This window comes from Erigeron canadensis, chromosome 7, assembly GCF_010389155.1.
Source record: "Erigeron canadensis isolate Cc75 chromosome 7, C_canadensis_v1, whole genome shotgun sequence".
Taxonomy (NCBI): Eukaryota; Viridiplantae; Streptophyta; class Magnoliopsida; order Asterales; family Asteraceae; genus Erigeron; species Erigeron canadensis.
The window spans coordinates 25,824,953-25,842,561 of NC_057767.1; the positions used below are offsets into that span (position 1 = coordinate 25,824,953).

The following is a 17,609-nucleotide window of genomic DNA, read 5'->3' on the forward strand; positions in this document are numbered from 1 at the left end:
AAATTACTTGATCAGAAGGAAAAAACAAACGTTCAGTTTGTCATAATTAAAATTTTGTAATCAAATATAACAGTTTGTCATTATTTAAATTTTTATATGTAATCAAATTACTTAATCCGAATATCTCATGTATTTTTTTTTTTGTACCGTTTATATGTTTAGGTGGGATCTAGGAGTGTTATGTCGCTCTTATGTGATTGTTGCATGTTGCGAGGTCGTTGTACTATGTCATTCTATCATCTAGATAGAGTGCCTCAACTTTATTTTCTAATTTAATTTATGAACCAGGGGTGACGGCCTTTACCGAAAAAAATATAACATGTTGATTATATGTAAATTTTAGGGTTTACTTTCCAAGCCCAACCTGGGCATTTTGACCCAAAGCAATTTGACTTTTTACAAACCCGCACATGGTTCCATAACTAACTGAAGGCCTGAAGCCATGAACAGGGGTAACAAAATCAGTTGCTATTTCTTGGTAAAATTAGAAATCTAAGTTAAAGGAGCAATCAATTAGATCATCCTACAATATAATTGTAAAAGAGATACAATTTACTAGGATTTCACCTACAATTACTAAACTGCCAGAAGAACATAATAATGAATCTGTCGCACTTACCTGAGTTCTAGTGAATATACAGCACTTTCAATGTTCTGGCTTTCAAGCTCCATAATTACAGAGCACACAACCGTTTGAAGCTGCGCAAGCAATCAGCTCAGATTTTCTTTTTCTTTCCTGATGGCACAACCAACTCCGCGGATACCTGAGAAATGATAGCTTTAGATTGATCGATTCCATGCTTCCTTGGAAAGAAAGATGTGAAGTTGAGTTTTATTAGAGGTCAAGTACGTTAACTAGTTCAAAAGTCGCCTTATGTGTTTTAATACATATAACCTCCTAAATCATTTTATTTGAAAGATTAGATTATTGCTAAATAATATAACTTTGGTAATAATTATCTTTACCACACTAATTTGTTTCAAAAAAACCTTCGAAGTTAGAAGGATAACATTTGGGTCAACCCATCCCATCCATTTTGCAACCTCTACAGCTCAATATCCGTGTTCTTAAAATACAATAGGTTTAAATTGAGATTTATAAACGATATTACCAATTCCCAATGCCAGATTTGACATAAAAATGTTTGTTATAGAATTCAAACCACATGCAGACCACTTTAGTTTTTCTTATGTGAAATGCTCACAAATAGCAAGCTACCTTTCTGAACATGACCTAGTGCAGGAATGACAACAGTCCTCACAGTTGGGATCATGATTTAGAATCTTCATCAATACGAAATAATTGTCTTCTTAGAGATTTAACCAGATTTTCAGAAACACTTTCATTTTGAATCAGATAAGTTTCGGCTTCCATCTTACTGTTGAACACTTCTCCATTCATAAAGTAACAATTTCCTTCTTTCAGAACAACCCCGTGTTCACAAGCCAATTCTAGGACCTCAGACGCACGAGATATGCCTCTTCCAAACTCAATCTGTAAATCAGCCTTTTTCATTGCCGGTGCTAGTTTATTCTTTATCACCTCTATACAAATGCCAAGACCAGTAACCTGAAAACATATAGCACAAAAGTGTATATGATAAAAACTAAAATAAAATTTGAGTTTAAGAACTACAGGTGGGATTGGCAACTAGTCAAAATGGGTTCAGGCTGGAACAGATCAAGTTTTCAAGTAGGGATAATTCAAAAAAACAATATAAAATAAACAGTTAATGCATAAATTATGCTTGTAATAATAATCTAAATTTTAGAACAAAGTTATTTAAAAGGTTGTATGCATAAAAATATAATTCATGTGGCTGCAGCCCGTCAGCCTGCTCCCCTTTCAGGTAAAACTTTTGCTTTGACCCATTAGAGATGAAAGCACAACCCGATTTGCCTCTTTTATAAGCATATGGGTCAAAAGTTCCACGTAGAGTTGGCAACCCAGCCATCTTGCCAACTCCAAGAAACAATGAGGCCCCAATTCCATTAAAATGGGATCACCATTTTCCACCACTTCTGCTATATTTATCTCATGGTATTCATTTATTATCAAGTAATACCTTGTTATCTTCTCATGATTACAGAATGATAATGACTTAAGAGAATGACAATGCAGATCTTTACTAGAATTTCCATATAACAATGGTTATTTTGAAAGTTATCTCTCAACAATAAGTAAAAATGAAAAGATTTACCAAAGTTATCGCCCCAAATTACTTTTACCTTTTCGTGAGTCTTGAGTAACCCCTTTCTAGCAATTCTTAAACGCACGGCAGAATAAAATGGCAAGGCATTTCCGCCACAAGTCACCTCATTAACATTTTTAATTCCTTCTTCACGTGCTTTTACATTTGATCTCACCTGGGAAGAATTAAGTGAGTTATTGGACACAGTATATATAATTGAATAGACAAGTTTCTTAATTATATCCTAACCTGATTTATAAATATAATAAGAGTGTCTGAACGACACAATGAAAATTGAATCCTGCGGAGGGCCTGTGTCATTATTCGTGATTGTGTCTCAACGTAATCGTCACTTATTACACCCATAATTTCACGCTGAGGGATGAGTGCGGCTACCTACAAAAAGGAAAGTTGATGGCATTATAAAAGAGTTAAATCAATAAAAGCAAGAAACTACTAGGTGCAAATTATTATTCTAATGACAGGGTCCACTCATACTGTGTTCTTGCCACAAGAATAAGCAAAACTACAGATCTACCACGAAGAAAATATCAAATAATAATGTATAAAACTCCAGATACAATACAACTTTGAATAATGATTAATGACAAGATACTACGAATTAGTGAAGATTACAATGTAATCTATTACGTAGGGACTGTTTCAATCCGTTTATGTTTAAATGGTCGAGTGATGTTATATAACTATACGATGATGGGTATAAATTAAAACTCACGAAAAGCATACTTGACTCATTAATACAAACCAGATTATCATTTTTGCAAGAGTTATGTAGTTTAGTAGTTATATTTGATATGCTAAATAATAATCCAAACGACAGATAAACAGAATTGTTGGCAGATCAATGCAACAAGTTTTGATCTATCTTAAGAATTAAGCTATTTTGACCCAGAACCACTTTTACACCAACTCATCCGTATTTGACACCTACAGAATTACAGATTACAATGATGCACAGTTCCACCAAAGAAAAGAATCCCATACACTGTCAACAACAATCACATCAACTGCTCCACTTTTTGCAAGAGTATCAACAATACTCAGCACATTTTCCGCAGAAGTTGGCTGTGAAATGAGAAGACTTTTGGTATCTACACCAACCATTTTCAGCAGCACAGGGTCCAATGCATTCTCCACATCCAGATATGCACAATAACCTACCCAAAAAATCTTCTAAATGTAAAAAATAATGAAATTTGTTCCTTCCTTTTACTGAAAAAAAATATTGAAACCAAAGTGGAAAAATTTAAGACTTTTTTTGTTTTTGGAATTAGAGAACATTGTAGCATACCTCCAACCTTTTGAGCTTCCCTGATAACATTTAAAGCAAGTGTTGTCTTGCCTGATGCCTCTTGCCCATATATCTCAACAATTCTTCCCTGAGATGTACAAATTAGGTGTTATCTGGAGTTCACAATCATTAGCTATAATGCATTGCAATACAAAACCAAAATTTGTGTATGTATTACATAATAACACAATTCAATGACACGGGTTTAACTATACAGAAATTTCAGAAAAGATCATTGTATCGTCACCCAGAAAAGAACAAATTACCTTTGGTAATCCTCCAATTCCAAGAGCAAGATCAAGCTTCAACGAACCAGTGGATACTACAGGTTTCACTCTTGTACGAAAAAACCTCTGCAAAAACATCGTAGCCTCCCCATCATAATCACCTGCAAGTTCTGATAGGGCTGAATGTAGAGCTGTATGCTTTTCCGCAACTTTAATATCATCATGAAGTTTATCATCTTCAACATCTGAAGCTCCAACTGCAAAAACACGACAAAAGAATTAGACCAATGGTAAGACATGTTAGGCTTCTTTAGGGATTCTCTTTGTGTGGAGGTTGGGGGTTCGAACCCCATGGAGTTTATTTTGGTGTATTACTAACTTATAACTAACAAGATACTAACATTAGCCGTTCAAAAAAAAAAGACATGTTTAATCACTCATATTTAACTTCTTTAGTCTTCATGCTTTGCTTAGTAAATTTGTTTGGTAGGGTATCATATATTTTATAGCTAATTGAATTTGTTGTCAATGAGATAATTATGTATGGTTATAATTGCATATGTAAACGAACCTACTTGTTGGTATCAAGACATCAAGGCAATCATTAAGCTAAAGCCTTGTAGCAAGAAAGCTTATTGACTTCATACATATTCTATTTTAACAAATAACCTCTCAACAGGGAGGATTCAAGAAAGTAGTTGTATTGATGAAACATGGCCTCAATTTTGTTTTGGTCTGGGAATCTGCAATAAAGACAGGGGCCTTCACCATGACTATTTTTCCGATAACAATGAAGTTTTTGTTGCATATTAGCATATATTTATAAATATTGTGTTAAAGGCCACCAAAATCCATGGGCCACCATGTTGCTTAATCAGTGTGTGAAAGGTGAATACCGCAGGTGCCTAGTACCTCAGCACATGCCTTGAAAGCCAGGTTTGCTTATGACACTCAGGCTTTGCCTTTTCCGGTAAGGCCGTGTAGTTGTAAGGTGCAATAATATCACTAGGTTGAACCAACTCGAGTATTTTCAATTTACTTTAGAAAAGAGCAAATTTTCCCTTCAAGGTAGATGATTTAGATTTTAGATAGCCATTTGACATATAGTTGAGGTCACGGGTCTACTATGAATATAATTAGAAAAGAGCCATCTCTTGTTCTTTATCATACCTTATCTATCCCCTACATACTTGTACCAACAGCCATTGTTTCCAGACCAAAAAGATATCTAGACAGCGTGCGTACAGATTCGAAGAGTAAAACTTAGACAAGCGTGATTACGATTATAGAATACATGTTTCTAGTTAAGGGAACGTGGAACTACAAACGTTTTAGACCTTCTAGTTCGATTAAGACTTATCAGTGCTGCTAATTTATCATTATGAACTTTTTCCGTATCAGAATAGAAGATATATACGTTCCACTTCCATTACTTGATACTTATGCAATTACATTTTGCTATACATATCCATGTCAATTGTGTAATTTTCACAACCCATAAACTTTTACCAGCTTATTTCACTCAAGTCCTTTCCTTTTTACATTTCTCACCTAAAAGCAGGGACGGCTCCACAATGGGGGCAGTGTGGGCAACTGCCCCCATTCCAATTTTGGTACAATGTAATTTTTTAGAGGTATATTTATAGTTTTATTCCTAAATAATACTCGTAACAATAAACAGAAAATACATTATACATACAAATGTCACCATCGTTGTCATAAGCCTCTTCTTTGGAAGTATGTTACTTATGTTGGGAGCATTAGTTTTGAGATAAAATCTTCTATTGGTAAAGTAAAAATCTTCAGTTATTTTGAGTTTTAACGAAGTTGAAAAATAGAAGTTGAAGGAAGTGTTTTATTTGTTTGGGTAATTGTATCAAAATTTATCACATGCTCTAAAATTGCAAAGAACAATGTTCAAGTTAAAGATAGATGTTCTCATAACTGGCACCCAGACGAAATTATTTTAAGGGTCCATTTTTTCTAAATTCTCCGTTGAGAGTTAATTTTTGTTTAAAAATTTTTTTCCCCTCAAAGATGACTCTAATAAATATAATAAGAGACTTTTAAATTTGCCCCCTCACAAAAAAAGTTCTGGCTCCGTCCCTGCCTAAAAGGCGAGTTGAAGGAGAACTCGTCTCAGTTGCACTTAATCACGAGTTACGTATTGTATATGACATGGAAAACTATTCTAGAATGTATCAAACTTTCAATATTCCTATTGTATGCAAACGACTGACCCGTGTAACAAAAATTAAACCGATGACATGTCATCTGTTACGACAATATGGTAGTTAACGAGGGGCATTATATATGGTTTTCACGTCGCTTAAAAAAACAAACGACCCGACGAAGACGTCACGGGGTAAATATATAATACATACATAATACGAAAACGTGCAAAGTTCAATACATCCCCAGATAACTTTTACTTATACCATAACTGATCATATATATATATATATATGGAGTAATATGATAAATGTATTTACGAAATTATACTAAAATGATAAAATGAATTAATTACCTGAAGATGAAAAGTAACAAGTGTTTTTTATTATTTTATTCCAACTGATGCTTCCTCCCTGCCAATTCTGAAATCATTAAATTAAAATTAATATATAAATGAATAAAAATGTGATTAGTAAATAATTAGGAGGAATGAGAAAGTAACTAAGACCTGTTTGGGTTGTAGTTTGTGGGATGAAATGAGATTAAGGGATTTGATTAATAATGAAATAGGGGTTTTAGATGACGCCATTTATTTAAATTTATATATATATATTTATCTAATATATATTCTAGCAGGGTGTTTGGGTGTGTTCGCGGCGTTTTCTCGCCGGAGTATCACACGGCTGCGAAGTTGAGAACAGGGAAGGGAGTGAGACTACTAAGGGGTTAATTTTCTTAAAATTCCTCATAATATATCCAAATATATTCACTAGTTCACTAATTTTCTTTATTAATTTTACCCCAATTTTCCACATTTCACAATTTTATTAATTTGAAAATTTTTTAGACTAAACAATTAAAAAGTTTAATCATTACCCTAATTTCGTCAACTCGTATTCTACGTGTAAGCCGAAAAAGAAAAATAGGAAAAAAAAAAAACACTCACCCATTAACCGATTTTGGTCCAAGCACAATACATTGGTAATTATGACGGTGACGATGTGGTAGGAGGACCCTCGTTGGTGGTAGAATCGACATAGAGTATTGTTAATAATTATGTAACATTAATTAATTGATATAAATGATTAATTGGGATATTTTAAAAAATAAATGATTGATAGTGTAATTTAATCACACAATTTATCCACGTAACTTTCAACAAGGAGTTTATTTTTATAGTATAGTATAAATAACATTTTTTATTCTATTTTTTTAGAAAAAAAAATATGGTATACGCTTTCTCTTATCTCTTGCATCTTACGTAATGCAGTAGACTCACCTTGTGGGCAGGTACAAAAAGAAGTCAATGATCCATTATAATTAGTGTCTTTTATTATTATTAGCTTTTATTCGTCATTATCTTTTAGTATTTGTTTTAGAAGATATGTTTGTTTCCTTATTTGTAGGCTTAGAATTAGTATTTATATTGAGTTTGTTTTCAATTGTCAGATAGATTTTTTTGAGTTTATAAGAAAATTGACATTTTGTCAAGAAAACCTATATGATTTTGTTATTTGATTAATCGAGTATTCTTGAGCCATTTAATTGCTAAGAGAAATTGCATCATTACGAATTTAAACCCGAGTAATCTTTTAGTTATTGGTGGGGGTCGGTTCTTAGTTGGTAACACCATTTGAAATTCATGTACCACTTGAATTCGAATTCTAGTAGTGTCTTAAAAGGTTTCCTCTTTTATGTCTTGAGTGAATATAGTATTATAAATGTCCGATCTTTAAATGTTTTTGATAGGATTTAAACTCATGATCCTCAGGGATTAAAACCCTTAGGGAAAAACACCTTGACCACTCGACGAAGACCACAATGATAATATCATTTAATTTTGGATAATTAATAATTTTAAAAAGGTTAGTTTGTCTGATTATAAAATTAGATCTTAATTGATAAAGTAAAGAATTAATATTAATCTATATAATTATTAAAACAGTAGAAATCCTAGCCATCTAAAACACTCTTCAAACTTAACATTATGCTAAAAAATTGCCACGTATGATTTATTCTATGTGGCATCTTCAAACTTTTTTAACAATATTTTTTATTTAACAAAATCCAACATATTATAAAAAAGTTTAAAAGATCCTGTACATATTACGAATAAGAATAGCCCATTGTTTGGTAAAGATATCATAAACCAATATAATGAATAAACAAATTATCAAATAACCAAAAAAGACATTATCAAATCATATGCGTACTATCAAATCTTAAATTATAAGAATTAAAATCTTACCATGTAGCCGATCCTAAATTCAATGTACTTTGTTTCATATTTTGTTGATCGTTGTTCTACTTTTGTTGTTATATATAACACATAACGGAAATGCAATGACCAATGAAATTAATGCAAAACACTTTCTAATCTAGATTATTTTTCCAATTTTTTTAATGATATTTTAAACATCTAATACGATATTTATATAGCTGCACATCGTGCGGGTAAGAGACCTAGTATTAATATATATATAGATATATATATATTCAGCAAAAAGAAATAAAAAACTTGTAATTATTATAGTACTTTTGAAATTTAATTTATAATTTGCTTATAATTTATAAAGTTATATTTATTTATAATTTGTTTGTAATTTTAGTATTTTTTGTAAGTTCCAAACACTATTTTCACGCGACATTATTGAATCGAAAAGTGGTGTGTTTTTGTTGACTAAAGAAAGTCAATCTCCTCAAAATTACCCACCAAACACGCAGAAAAACTGTCCAGAAAGAAAACCCACCCACATTTCCCATTAAACATTTGACAGAGAAAACCATTTCCAAGATTTCAAAAATGTCATCAACAGCAACATCTCAATTATCATGTTTTGCCACCATTCAATACAACAACAACAATAGAATTCATCTCACCCATCGATCACATCTTATCCCTTCTCAGGTACACACACATATACATATATATAAGTATAGTTATATATATATATATATATATTTTTATGCTAAAGTCTTTGACTTTATTATGATTAAAATGATCTTGTATGACTATTAATTGGTTTTGTATTAACTTTCCATGTTGGTACCTTAGTTTTCCTGCCTGTTTTTTTTTTTAAAAGATTTTTTATTTTATTTTTAAATGATGAATTTCCTAGTGTCCCTTTGTTATATAGTATATTATTATTATTATATATATATTTATAGTGGGTAAATTCATAACTTTTTGTTTAGATCATGCTCATTAAATCTAGGCTGTTTCGATGTTATTTTGATCATGATCCGGTTAATTATGTATGTGAAATAGATTGTCAAATCTAAAGTGATATAAGACAGGGTAGTAGTGTAGTTATTCGGCGGATAAATTTGCATTTTTAAGTAAAGTTTGACGGCATTTCGTCAATTTGTTTTTTTCCCCCTAGTTTATGTAATATAGTACATGAATTATTTGGTTAGAGTAAAGTGTCACTTCTTAACCTCGAGGTGCTGGGTAGGATCTGATTATATTGATGCGGATTGTTACGTGACAACTTACTACATTTTTCTAAAAAAGGGACTAACTTATGTATCAAAATTACCCAAAATGTGGGAACACGCAAAGTATGTTAGTATGTTACCAACAATCGCAAATGGAAGACCTGGTTACAACGATGCAACATACTGTTGTCAAAAGGGTTTGGAAATCTAATACTTTCAAAATTTACCTCTAAAAATTACAAGTAGGTTTGATTCAACTTTTGGCCACTTGACCTCGCAACTTATAAGAAAGGATGCAGTAATTTATACGTCTACTTGTCTAGGCTGCCATGGCATGGCTGTTTAGATTGAGGAGTAATACATTTGCTAAAATATCAACTTTTTCTCCTCCCAGACTAGCATACGTATCAGTTAAATAGTTACTTTTTTTCCCCCATCATTTTCTGGTAGGTCTTCCTTAATAATTTCAGATGTGTTATTAATTTATTATTACTGTTTTTGAAGATTGCAAATGTTATTTTTGCAGTTATCCACTGTTATCAACAGTGACCGACATGCCATAAAAGCATCCCGTTCAGGTAGCAAGTTAACTGTAAAGTATATAGCAAAAGCATCACAATCAGACAATGATATACTAGTGAAACCCAATTCTAGTGTAGAAGAATATGTCAATGGAAAAGAGATTGACCAACCAGAAAGAGCATCAAAGATTCATGATTTTTGTTTCGGAATTCCATATGGTATGTTAAGTATTATTTGTGAAATTTGATAACTTCGACAAACTTTTCTGCACTTCTTCTTACTTTATGAAGTAGTTAAAAGGAAAATCAAGTAACACATGAGTTATCGTCAAATCAACAAAGGCTACAAAGTACTTGGAACAACATATTGTCTCAACTAGTCAACCTTCATAATGAGCAATATTAAAAAAAAAGAAACCAGATCTACATTTATGGATGGATAAGATGCACAAATTAGTGAAAGACTTGATTCCTTAATGAAGTCACCTCAACTGCTGTAAGGTAGGATGACCTAAATGACATTTAGAATTGCTCCTTGCTACTAAAAGTATTTCCCAATAGTCCTAGAAGACATGTCCTTGTCAGATAAAAATTGAATAAAAAATTTCAAATAAACGGTACACGTGTAAAGATCTTTCTAAACATATGACTAGGGAAGTGTACTAAACTAGTGCTCTTTATTCTTTCCTAAGACGAACTCCAACTTGTATATTGTTGCTCTTTTCATTGGGAGATGTTTAGGGGCAACAACTCTGACAGAATATCCTTGTCATATGATTTGTATCAACATAATTAAACTACTATACTATAATATTCTGGAGCACCTGATTATGTTATTGATGTCCAGAAAGCATTCACTTAACTTAAGTGTGATCGGACTGAAGGAAGTTGCGCTTTTTATGCCGAATTTGAAAGTTTATGGTGAAGGGTAGTGCATCTTGCTACTTAGAGGACCTTCTCATAACTTAGCCCTACTTCACAAATCATAGTCACTATCAGTTATCTGTCATGATTATTAGTCAATTGACTAAGCTTAGACCATATAAAATCATGAGATACAAATACACCACCTGCTCCAACACATTAGGACTAAGCTGGGACCTTATAAAATTATGAGATACAAAATCCTACATACATCTTAGAGTGAGCTTATCTTTCTTAAGTGTCACATTATTTTGGAACAAATGGAATTTGTACAAAAAATCGGAATCCGTAGGAACTGCAGTTGAATTGAATATGGTTTGATCTTGTGTTCGGTGAGTAGAGAGAATGGTGTAGTTTTCTGTTTACTTTAATACTTTGTGTGTATGGAGCTGGAAGTTCTTGTTTGAAAAACATATTTGAACATGATCTTTAAATACATGTAAAATTATTTTAGTTCATATTCATGCTATTATGTAACTGTTTCCAGAATTTTTATCTACAAAAGCTAATGTGATTGCAGTTATTTGTGGGTATAGTCTAGGAAACACATAGGTAATTTCTAATTTTATAGTTCTATATAACTTTAAGCAACATTACCCCTCATCAGTCAAAAGATTAAAGGCATGATTTTTCTATATTCTTACGTATGCGTATCTGACTCGCAGGTGCAATTGTTTTTAGTGGGGGGCTTGTTGGCTTCTTGTTTACAAGAAGTCCTGCTACTTTGATATCGGGTGGACTTTATGGTAGTGGTTTACTGGCCCTCAGCATGTTCAGCTTGACAGTCTGGAGACAAGGACGATCTAGCTTACCATTCATACTTGGACAAGCAGGTACCAAATATTTTGGCAGGCTTTATTCATATTCTATGTTGGTCATCTCGTCTCGCTGTCGAGAAATCGAAACTACCTTTTGATAATTATATTTGTGATAAGTTGTGAAGTGAATTTTCATTGTAACTGTAACGAGTGACACCACTAAATCATGATTATTATGTAGGTCACGTTTCATAGTTTTTCTGAAGTGACAAACTTCTTAGATAGCATACACATAGAGAGGTCAATGTAGGAATGATGTATAATAAAGGGCAATGAAATGACTTTGTCTACCAGATGAGAGTCATGTGTTCCAATGAAATGACTTTGTCTACCAGATAGCATACACATAGAGATGTAAATGTAGGAATGATCCATTTTTCTTTTGGGCGAGTTTACTGAAAGGCCCCTCTTATAATGTGTACAGAATAACATATCAATATAGACGGTGTTGCGGTGCCAATAAGGTCTCGATTGTACAGTTGAAACATGTTTAGACTTTGAACACGTGTTTAAAACTTTTGGAAGAAATTCATTATTTGGGTGTAAGCATAGAGATGAAATTTGTAACTTTAATTTCACTTTACATTTCTGTTTTTTATTCACGAAGGCAATGCTACAAGCTTTCATGTGTTACCCTTCTACATTTACTTTATTTTACTTTACATTTCTGTTTTTTAGTCACGAAGGCATGCTGCAAGCTTTCATGTTTTACCCTTTTACATGTTTTCCTTCTCATGATGCAGGAATCGCTGCCGCCCTTTTATGGAAAAACATGCAGACTTATAAATTGGTATTACTCCTCTTCCCTTTTTAATGCTAAATAGTTAAAGAAAACAGAAAAAAGTTTGTTTACGAGTTACTATTATTTGTGCTATGCAGACGAAGAAAATATTACCAACAGGCTTGAATGCTGTCATAAGGTGAGGAACCCAATCTTATATAAATTTGTTCATAGGTTGGCCTTTTTGCTTCTAAAGTTAGTCTTGTTTGGCAGTGCTGCGATGTTGTGCTTCTATGTGTATGTGGTGGTATCTGGCGGAAACCCACCTCCAAAGAAGTTGAAGACTGCTGCTGCGGCCCCATCTTAGTGACGACCTGAACTCAAAATATAGTTGAAAGATTACCTTTCTTTTGTTTTGTTTCTTTTTCTCCTTTGGACCGGTAGAGTAATATTTTTTTTTTTAAAGTTAAATGAGGTTTCAGCTTTTTTTATAAGAAATATGAGTGCATATATAGACATAATGTTCTTTTGACAACTTTGTTAACTAAGTAACCCATAATCTGTCATCATCATTTTTTTTAGGTATGCTGTGAATCGTACTTGTAAGACATGCAAAATCTTTTCCTCGAATAAGAAGTATGGTACATGTTGGAACTTCAAAATTCATCCATTTCACTAGAAAAGCCAAATTATAACTAGCTACAATTGCATTCTGAGTTCAGTCACTAAAACTTGTCTAAGAAATCGGGTCTGACAAACAACGGGTAAATGGAGAGGTACTAGATTGATCCCAAATTGATTGTCAACCAGAAAATCTGTAACTCTATCACCCAGATTCAGTAACAAGCACGATATCTTTCGGTTGACATGAGTAAATTAAAAGAGATCATATTCCTCCCAGTTGGTCACACCATTTATGCATTTACAGATGCCGAAATTAATTATATACAAAATATAGATGAAATTGCCGACAGAACAAAATACAATAAAAATCCATGGACTCCTTTTGAGACGACTATATAAGTTTTTGAAATATACATCTAGAATTTTATAGAAGCAAAATCTGTTGGTAGTTAATAGCAAATCAAGAGCTCATATTCTCAACATTGTAAATTCTGAAAATCTAAATTCTTCCATGGGTCTACAGTATACTATATGCATAACATAATTATAAAAAGTCAAGTAAAATACATACATATTACCATACAGTTCAGTTTCTAGTTTGCCATAAAGGTTGTGTATGCAAGAAAAACCAGCTTTAGGGTTTTTCTTGGTCTTTCGCATCTTTCCAGCCTAGACCTGGTCTACTGATATCCTTTTGTGGCTCTTCATAGTCTCGAGCATCACGTAGAGTAGCTTCAAAGTCAGTTGAATCACTTGCTACAGGAAGAAAACTACTTATATCATCTCGAGCACCATACCCACCTGCCCGCATGACATCGTCAGCTGAGATGGATGCCTCCATATTTACATCACCAGAATCCACATCTGCATGATATTCACTTTCACGTGTGTCAACTTTGCTTCCTTGATTTGTGTCCATAGAGGAATGATGCTTTCTGTCACCAGCCAAAACCGTCTCCAGTTGAACAGGATCTGAGGTTTGATTCTTTATGCTGCCATCATGGGTGTCTAGAGCAAACAGTGTAACATTCTGGAATTAATCAAAAAATTTAACATTTTGAAAAGAGCATCTATATTTATTATAGTGTTCTTCCAAAGAGATTACACATAGAGCTGCAACCACTAATTTTCTATTTTTGGGTAGTCTATGGCAATATGGCATTAACACCACCTTTAGAGGGGCACTAATACATGGCATATATGCGACGTTCCCATTATTTTGATCATTTCTAAAGAATTTGTCAGAATTGGGTGATAACTGCACTCACTGCAGTATCTTGTTGTTAGGGTCAGTAAAGGATGATCGATTTATAGAAGAATTTGGCTTTGCATAATCTTTGAAATGCATTTTAGTATATAATTTTAAGTGCAAAGTTATATTATATATGTCGAGTACATTTAAGATTCCATAACATAGTATGCATCAATGTGTGCATATATCCCTGTCAGCAACTGCTAATAGGCAGGATGGACAAAGCGTTGACTAATGAGTCTATACATTGCTGTAAGCAAGTGCTAATATAAAGTGCGACAAATACATTCCAGATGGATACGTGGTTGCAGAACTCGTGATGCTACTAACTCGGCTGACTAAAGAGTTGCGAGTACTCGGGCCTACGCGGGAGTACTCTGGGAGTCGAATCAACCAAGATGGGGAGTACTTGGCCGACTCGGCACCCTAACGAGTAGCAAGTACTTGTCAAGTACCCGGCCAATTTGGACAAGTATTGCAACATTGGATGGTAACTACATCCTTCACATCTTGTATCAATTAAATACAAGCTTGTAAAACTAGCTAGGAGGTACTCGGGCTTCAAGAACCATATAGTGAGTAATTGGACTAGTCAGGGACTACTCGAAATAGAAATTTTGTTTGTATTTATCAAAATTAGTCAGAATTTTTATATATAAGTTACATGTATTTCATGTTCTGATCCCTAGATCATAGAAACCTAAAAAGTCTATAATTATGGTTGCTTCTACCAATTCTATCTGAAATATAATAGAGGAGATTTAAACCGATTTTCCTGAGATTTAGACTAAACCTAGTTTTGAGCGGTGCCTGGCCTTTAACATCTAATCGAGTACTCAACTTCCTAGGCCGAGTTTCATAGCACTGACTAACTGTCATTTTACCTTTTCATAAGTTCATCTAGCAAACTCCTTTGGCAAAATTATTAAGTTAGTACTTGTAGCACAGTAAAAACCATTTCAAGTATTATTTTAATAGTTGATGCCAAACCCAAACATACAAAGAAACATCAGTTAACAAAATTTTTTTACAGAGGAACTCCGTAAGCAATTGCAAACTCTTCTGCACAGAACCACTAATATAACAGTTATATATCACAAATTAATTCAAATTTCCAGTTGGACATTATAGAACTAGCAAGTAGCGCCCCCTTTTTAAGAATACCGGCAAGAAGTTTTTGCTCAGAAACTAATTACAAGAAAAATTAGGGTATAAGCATATACATAGAAGAGCTTGACAATACCTGTACCATGAACAACGTTAGCAGAACCAAACTCCATTTTGTTAAAACTTCTACAAGAACACCAATTACTATCTTCTGCTGTCGTATAAAAACCCTAAATACAACGAGCAAAAGCATGTATTTAGTTAAGAACAACGTTTTGTATCGTAGCTACTATAAGCAACCGAGGATATGACAAAGAAAGCAAGAAGATCAAGAATATACAAAATATGATAATACCCAAGAGTTTCACACATGTGAGCTCAATGAGTTTTACAACACGAAAACATTAAAAGGAATCCTACTACATTAACAGATGTGGGTTTGGCTGAATATCGGTCCTAACAACTAGTAGCCGTTAATCCGGTTATGGATGGATGTTGTATAAAACCCAACCGGGGACTACCCCAAAATGGCCAATACATCCTACATCTCAACTCATAACGATTTCAACACACTGCCAACTAGTTTTATTTTATTAATATTCCGATTTATAACGATATGCATCAAAATGTCGTCTTTACAAACAACATCAAGCTCCACAAACACAACACAAAAATTAATGAAGAAACAATCATTCATCTATACTAGCATGGTACCCACGCAAATGCGGCGGCGATGGCCACAATGCGATGGTGACGGGCGGCGTTGGCGATTGACGGTGGTGACGACGAGTAGTGTGGGCTATTATGTAAATCTAATTAATATAATGGTTGGTATAGTTATTTTAAAGGTTGAGGAACTAATGGTGTTTTTGTTTCATTTAGAGTGGGAGGTATTGTTTTAATGGAGGACAATTCTGACAATTATTCTTTTTAACAAGGAGTATAAATATATTTAAAATAAAAGCTACATACTTATTATTATTATTACAAAATTTATGTATAGTTTAATTGACTTTGAGCATGATTCTACAAAGGGTCCGGTAATGGTAATACTAATACTAATCTATATATATAAACATATATGATTAAAAGTGAACTTAAGTAATTGAAAAATCTATATGCAAAAGAAGGAAAAAAATACTGTAAAATAGAAAGTAAAGATTAAAAGGGTTCAATTTATTAAAGGTTACCAGCTTAATTGAAGATGTAGTAGTAAATATTTGCTCGTCTGTTTCCGATCTCTCAGATGCTCGGTCACCGTGCTATATATATCTGTTATTGCTACGTGTATAAAAAGACTAATAAGTGTTTAACCGTGTGCGCCATGAATACTTTGTATATATATATATTATTTTTGTTTTGGCGGTTTTTATAGCGACGACTGAGTGGTGAGGTGGGAGTGCTGTTGGTGATAGTGTTATATACGTGGATTAATGTTAATAATTGATGTAAAGAGTTAGTGTGGATATTTAAAAAAAAAGTTGATAGTGTTATATACTTATTAATGGTATTTTAGTCATTTCCTCATGTAACTTTCAACATAAAAACTATTTTTTTATTATATATATGGGAAGTAAAAACCGAACCGGAAAATTGAAACCGAAAAACCCGACAAAACGAACCGATAAAACCGAACGGTTTAGTTTTAGTTTTATAAAAATCGAACGGATCGGTTCAGTTTACGATTTCATATACAAAAACTGACCCGAACCAAATACTATATATATGTATATATTTTAATTTAGTATTTATATCATTTTGTATCTATTACTAGTTTAGCTGTACAATACGAATACGAAAAGTTAATTTGTTTTTGCAACATAGTAAACTTACATAAATAAAAGTTATAATGTTTTTTGCAGGTTACACATTAACATAAACCGACCAAAACTAAACCGTCTAGCTGTAACGGATTAGGATCCTCTAAAGTTATTACAACTTTATAGGTAAAGTTGAGAGTATCCTAACCTTTGGATTAAAATCAAAGGTCAAGATTCAAACTTGGTTTTTTGAATCTTAACCCTTGATTTCAATTCAAAGGTTGAGATCCTCTCAACTTTACCTATAAAGTTGTCAACTTTAGAGGATCTTAATCCAGCTGTAATACCCAAATTTTAAAAGGTATATTTTAATTGTTCCTAGGTAGATAAGTTATAAGTATTATAAATACGAGGTATTATGTAGTTGGAACCATAGTAGATAGGGAATATATATATTTTATATAACAAAAACACCACATACATGGCCTCAATTGTGAGATGCAGACAATTAACACATACATACTATCATCATCTCTAAATC

General features: G+C 33.0%; 3 protein-coding genes across 5 annotated transcripts; 1 reads left to right on the forward strand and 2 right to left on the reverse strand.

The window, feature by feature from the left end:
• Window positions 1–465: 465 nt before the first annotated feature.
• Window positions 466–6,613, reverse strand: LOC122606993 (DNA repair protein recA homolog 2, mitochondrial). 2 transcript variants are annotated; one of them, XM_043779910.1, is made up of 9 exons: window positions 6,412–6,613; window positions 6,259–6,316; window positions 3,771–3,988; window positions 3,505–3,592; window positions 3,198–3,370; window positions 2,442–2,588; window positions 2,230–2,367; window positions 1,220–1,570; window positions 466–764 (listed from the first exon to the last, which is right to left on the reverse strand). In XM_043779910.1, exons 1-8 carry the CDS (start codon window positions 6,490–6,492, stop codon window positions 1,271–1,273), a joined length of 1,203 nt encoding a protein of 400 aa, XP_043635845.1. In that variant the 5' UTR covers window positions 6,493–6,613; the 3' UTR covers window positions 466–764; window positions 1,220–1,270. The 2 variants fall into 2 exon arrangements, with proteins under 2 accessions (XP_043635845.1, XP_043635844.1); XM_043779909.1 differs by having other exon boundaries at window positions 6,259–6,325.
• Window positions 6,614–8,604: 1,991 nt separating this feature from the next.
• On the forward strand, window positions 8,605–12,894 carry LOC122607376 (protein FATTY ACID EXPORT 1, chloroplastic). The gene is made up of 6 exons (XM_043780339.1): window positions 8,605–8,811; window positions 9,868–10,081; window positions 11,452–11,619; window positions 12,348–12,394; window positions 12,484–12,524; window positions 12,599–12,894. The coding sequence occupies exons 1-6, from the start codon at window positions 8,707–8,709 to the stop codon at window positions 12,690–12,692; spliced, it is 669 nt and encodes a 222-aa protein (XP_043636274.1). The 5' UTR covers window positions 8,605–8,706; the 3' UTR covers window positions 12,693–12,894.
• Window positions 12,895–13,398: 504 nt separating this feature from the next.
• LOC122607959 lies at window positions 13,399–16,615 on the reverse strand. 2 transcript variants are annotated; one of them, XM_043781042.1, is made up of 3 exons: window positions 16,499–16,615; window positions 15,445–15,538; window positions 13,399–13,957 (listed from the first exon to the last, which is right to left on the reverse strand). In XM_043781042.1, the coding sequence occupies exons 2-3, from the start codon at window positions 15,479–15,481 to the stop codon at window positions 13,584–13,586; spliced, it is 411 nt and encodes a 136-aa protein (XP_043636977.1). In that variant the 5' UTR covers window positions 15,482–15,538; window positions 16,499–16,615; the 3' UTR covers window positions 13,399–13,583. The 2 variants fall into 2 exon arrangements, with proteins under 2 accessions (XP_043636977.1, XP_043636978.1); XM_043781043.1 differs by lacking the exon at window positions 16,499–16,615 and having other exon boundaries at window positions 13,399–13,979; window positions 15,445–15,525.
• Window positions 16,616–17,609: the final 994 nt, after the last annotated feature.

Coding starts and splice junctions, on each gene's coding strand:
- LOC122606993 (XM_043779909.1), bottom strand. CDS start 6,492: ATGGCGTCATCTAAAACCCCTATTTCATTATTAATCAAATCCCTTAAT. Junction 2,368..2,441: donor TTATTATATTTATAAATCAG/GTTAGGATATAA, acceptor AATTCTTCCCAG/GTGAGATCAAATGTAAAAGC. Junction 1,571..2,229: donor TACTCAAGACTCACGAAAAG/GTAAAAGTAATT, acceptor ATATGTTTTCAG/GTTACTGGTCTTGGCATTTG.
- LOC122607376 (XM_043780339.1), top strand. CDS start 8,707: ATGTCATCAACAGCAACATCTCAATTATCATGTTTTGCCACCATTCAA. Junction 11,620..12,347: donor ATTCATACTTGGACAAGCAG/GTACCAAATATT, acceptor CTCATGATGCAG/GAATCGCTGCCGCCCTTTTA. Junction 12,525..12,598: donor GGCTTGAATGCTGTCATAAG/GTGAGGAACCCA, acceptor CTTGTTTGGCAG/TGCTGCGATGTTGTGCTTCT.
- LOC122607959 (XM_043781042.1), bottom strand. CDS start 15,481: ATGGAGTTTGGTTCTGCTAACGTTGTTCATGGTACAG. Junction 13,958..15,444: donor TAACGTTGTTCATGGTACAG/GTATTGTCAAGC, acceptor TGTTTGCTCTAG/ACACCCATGATGGCAGCATA.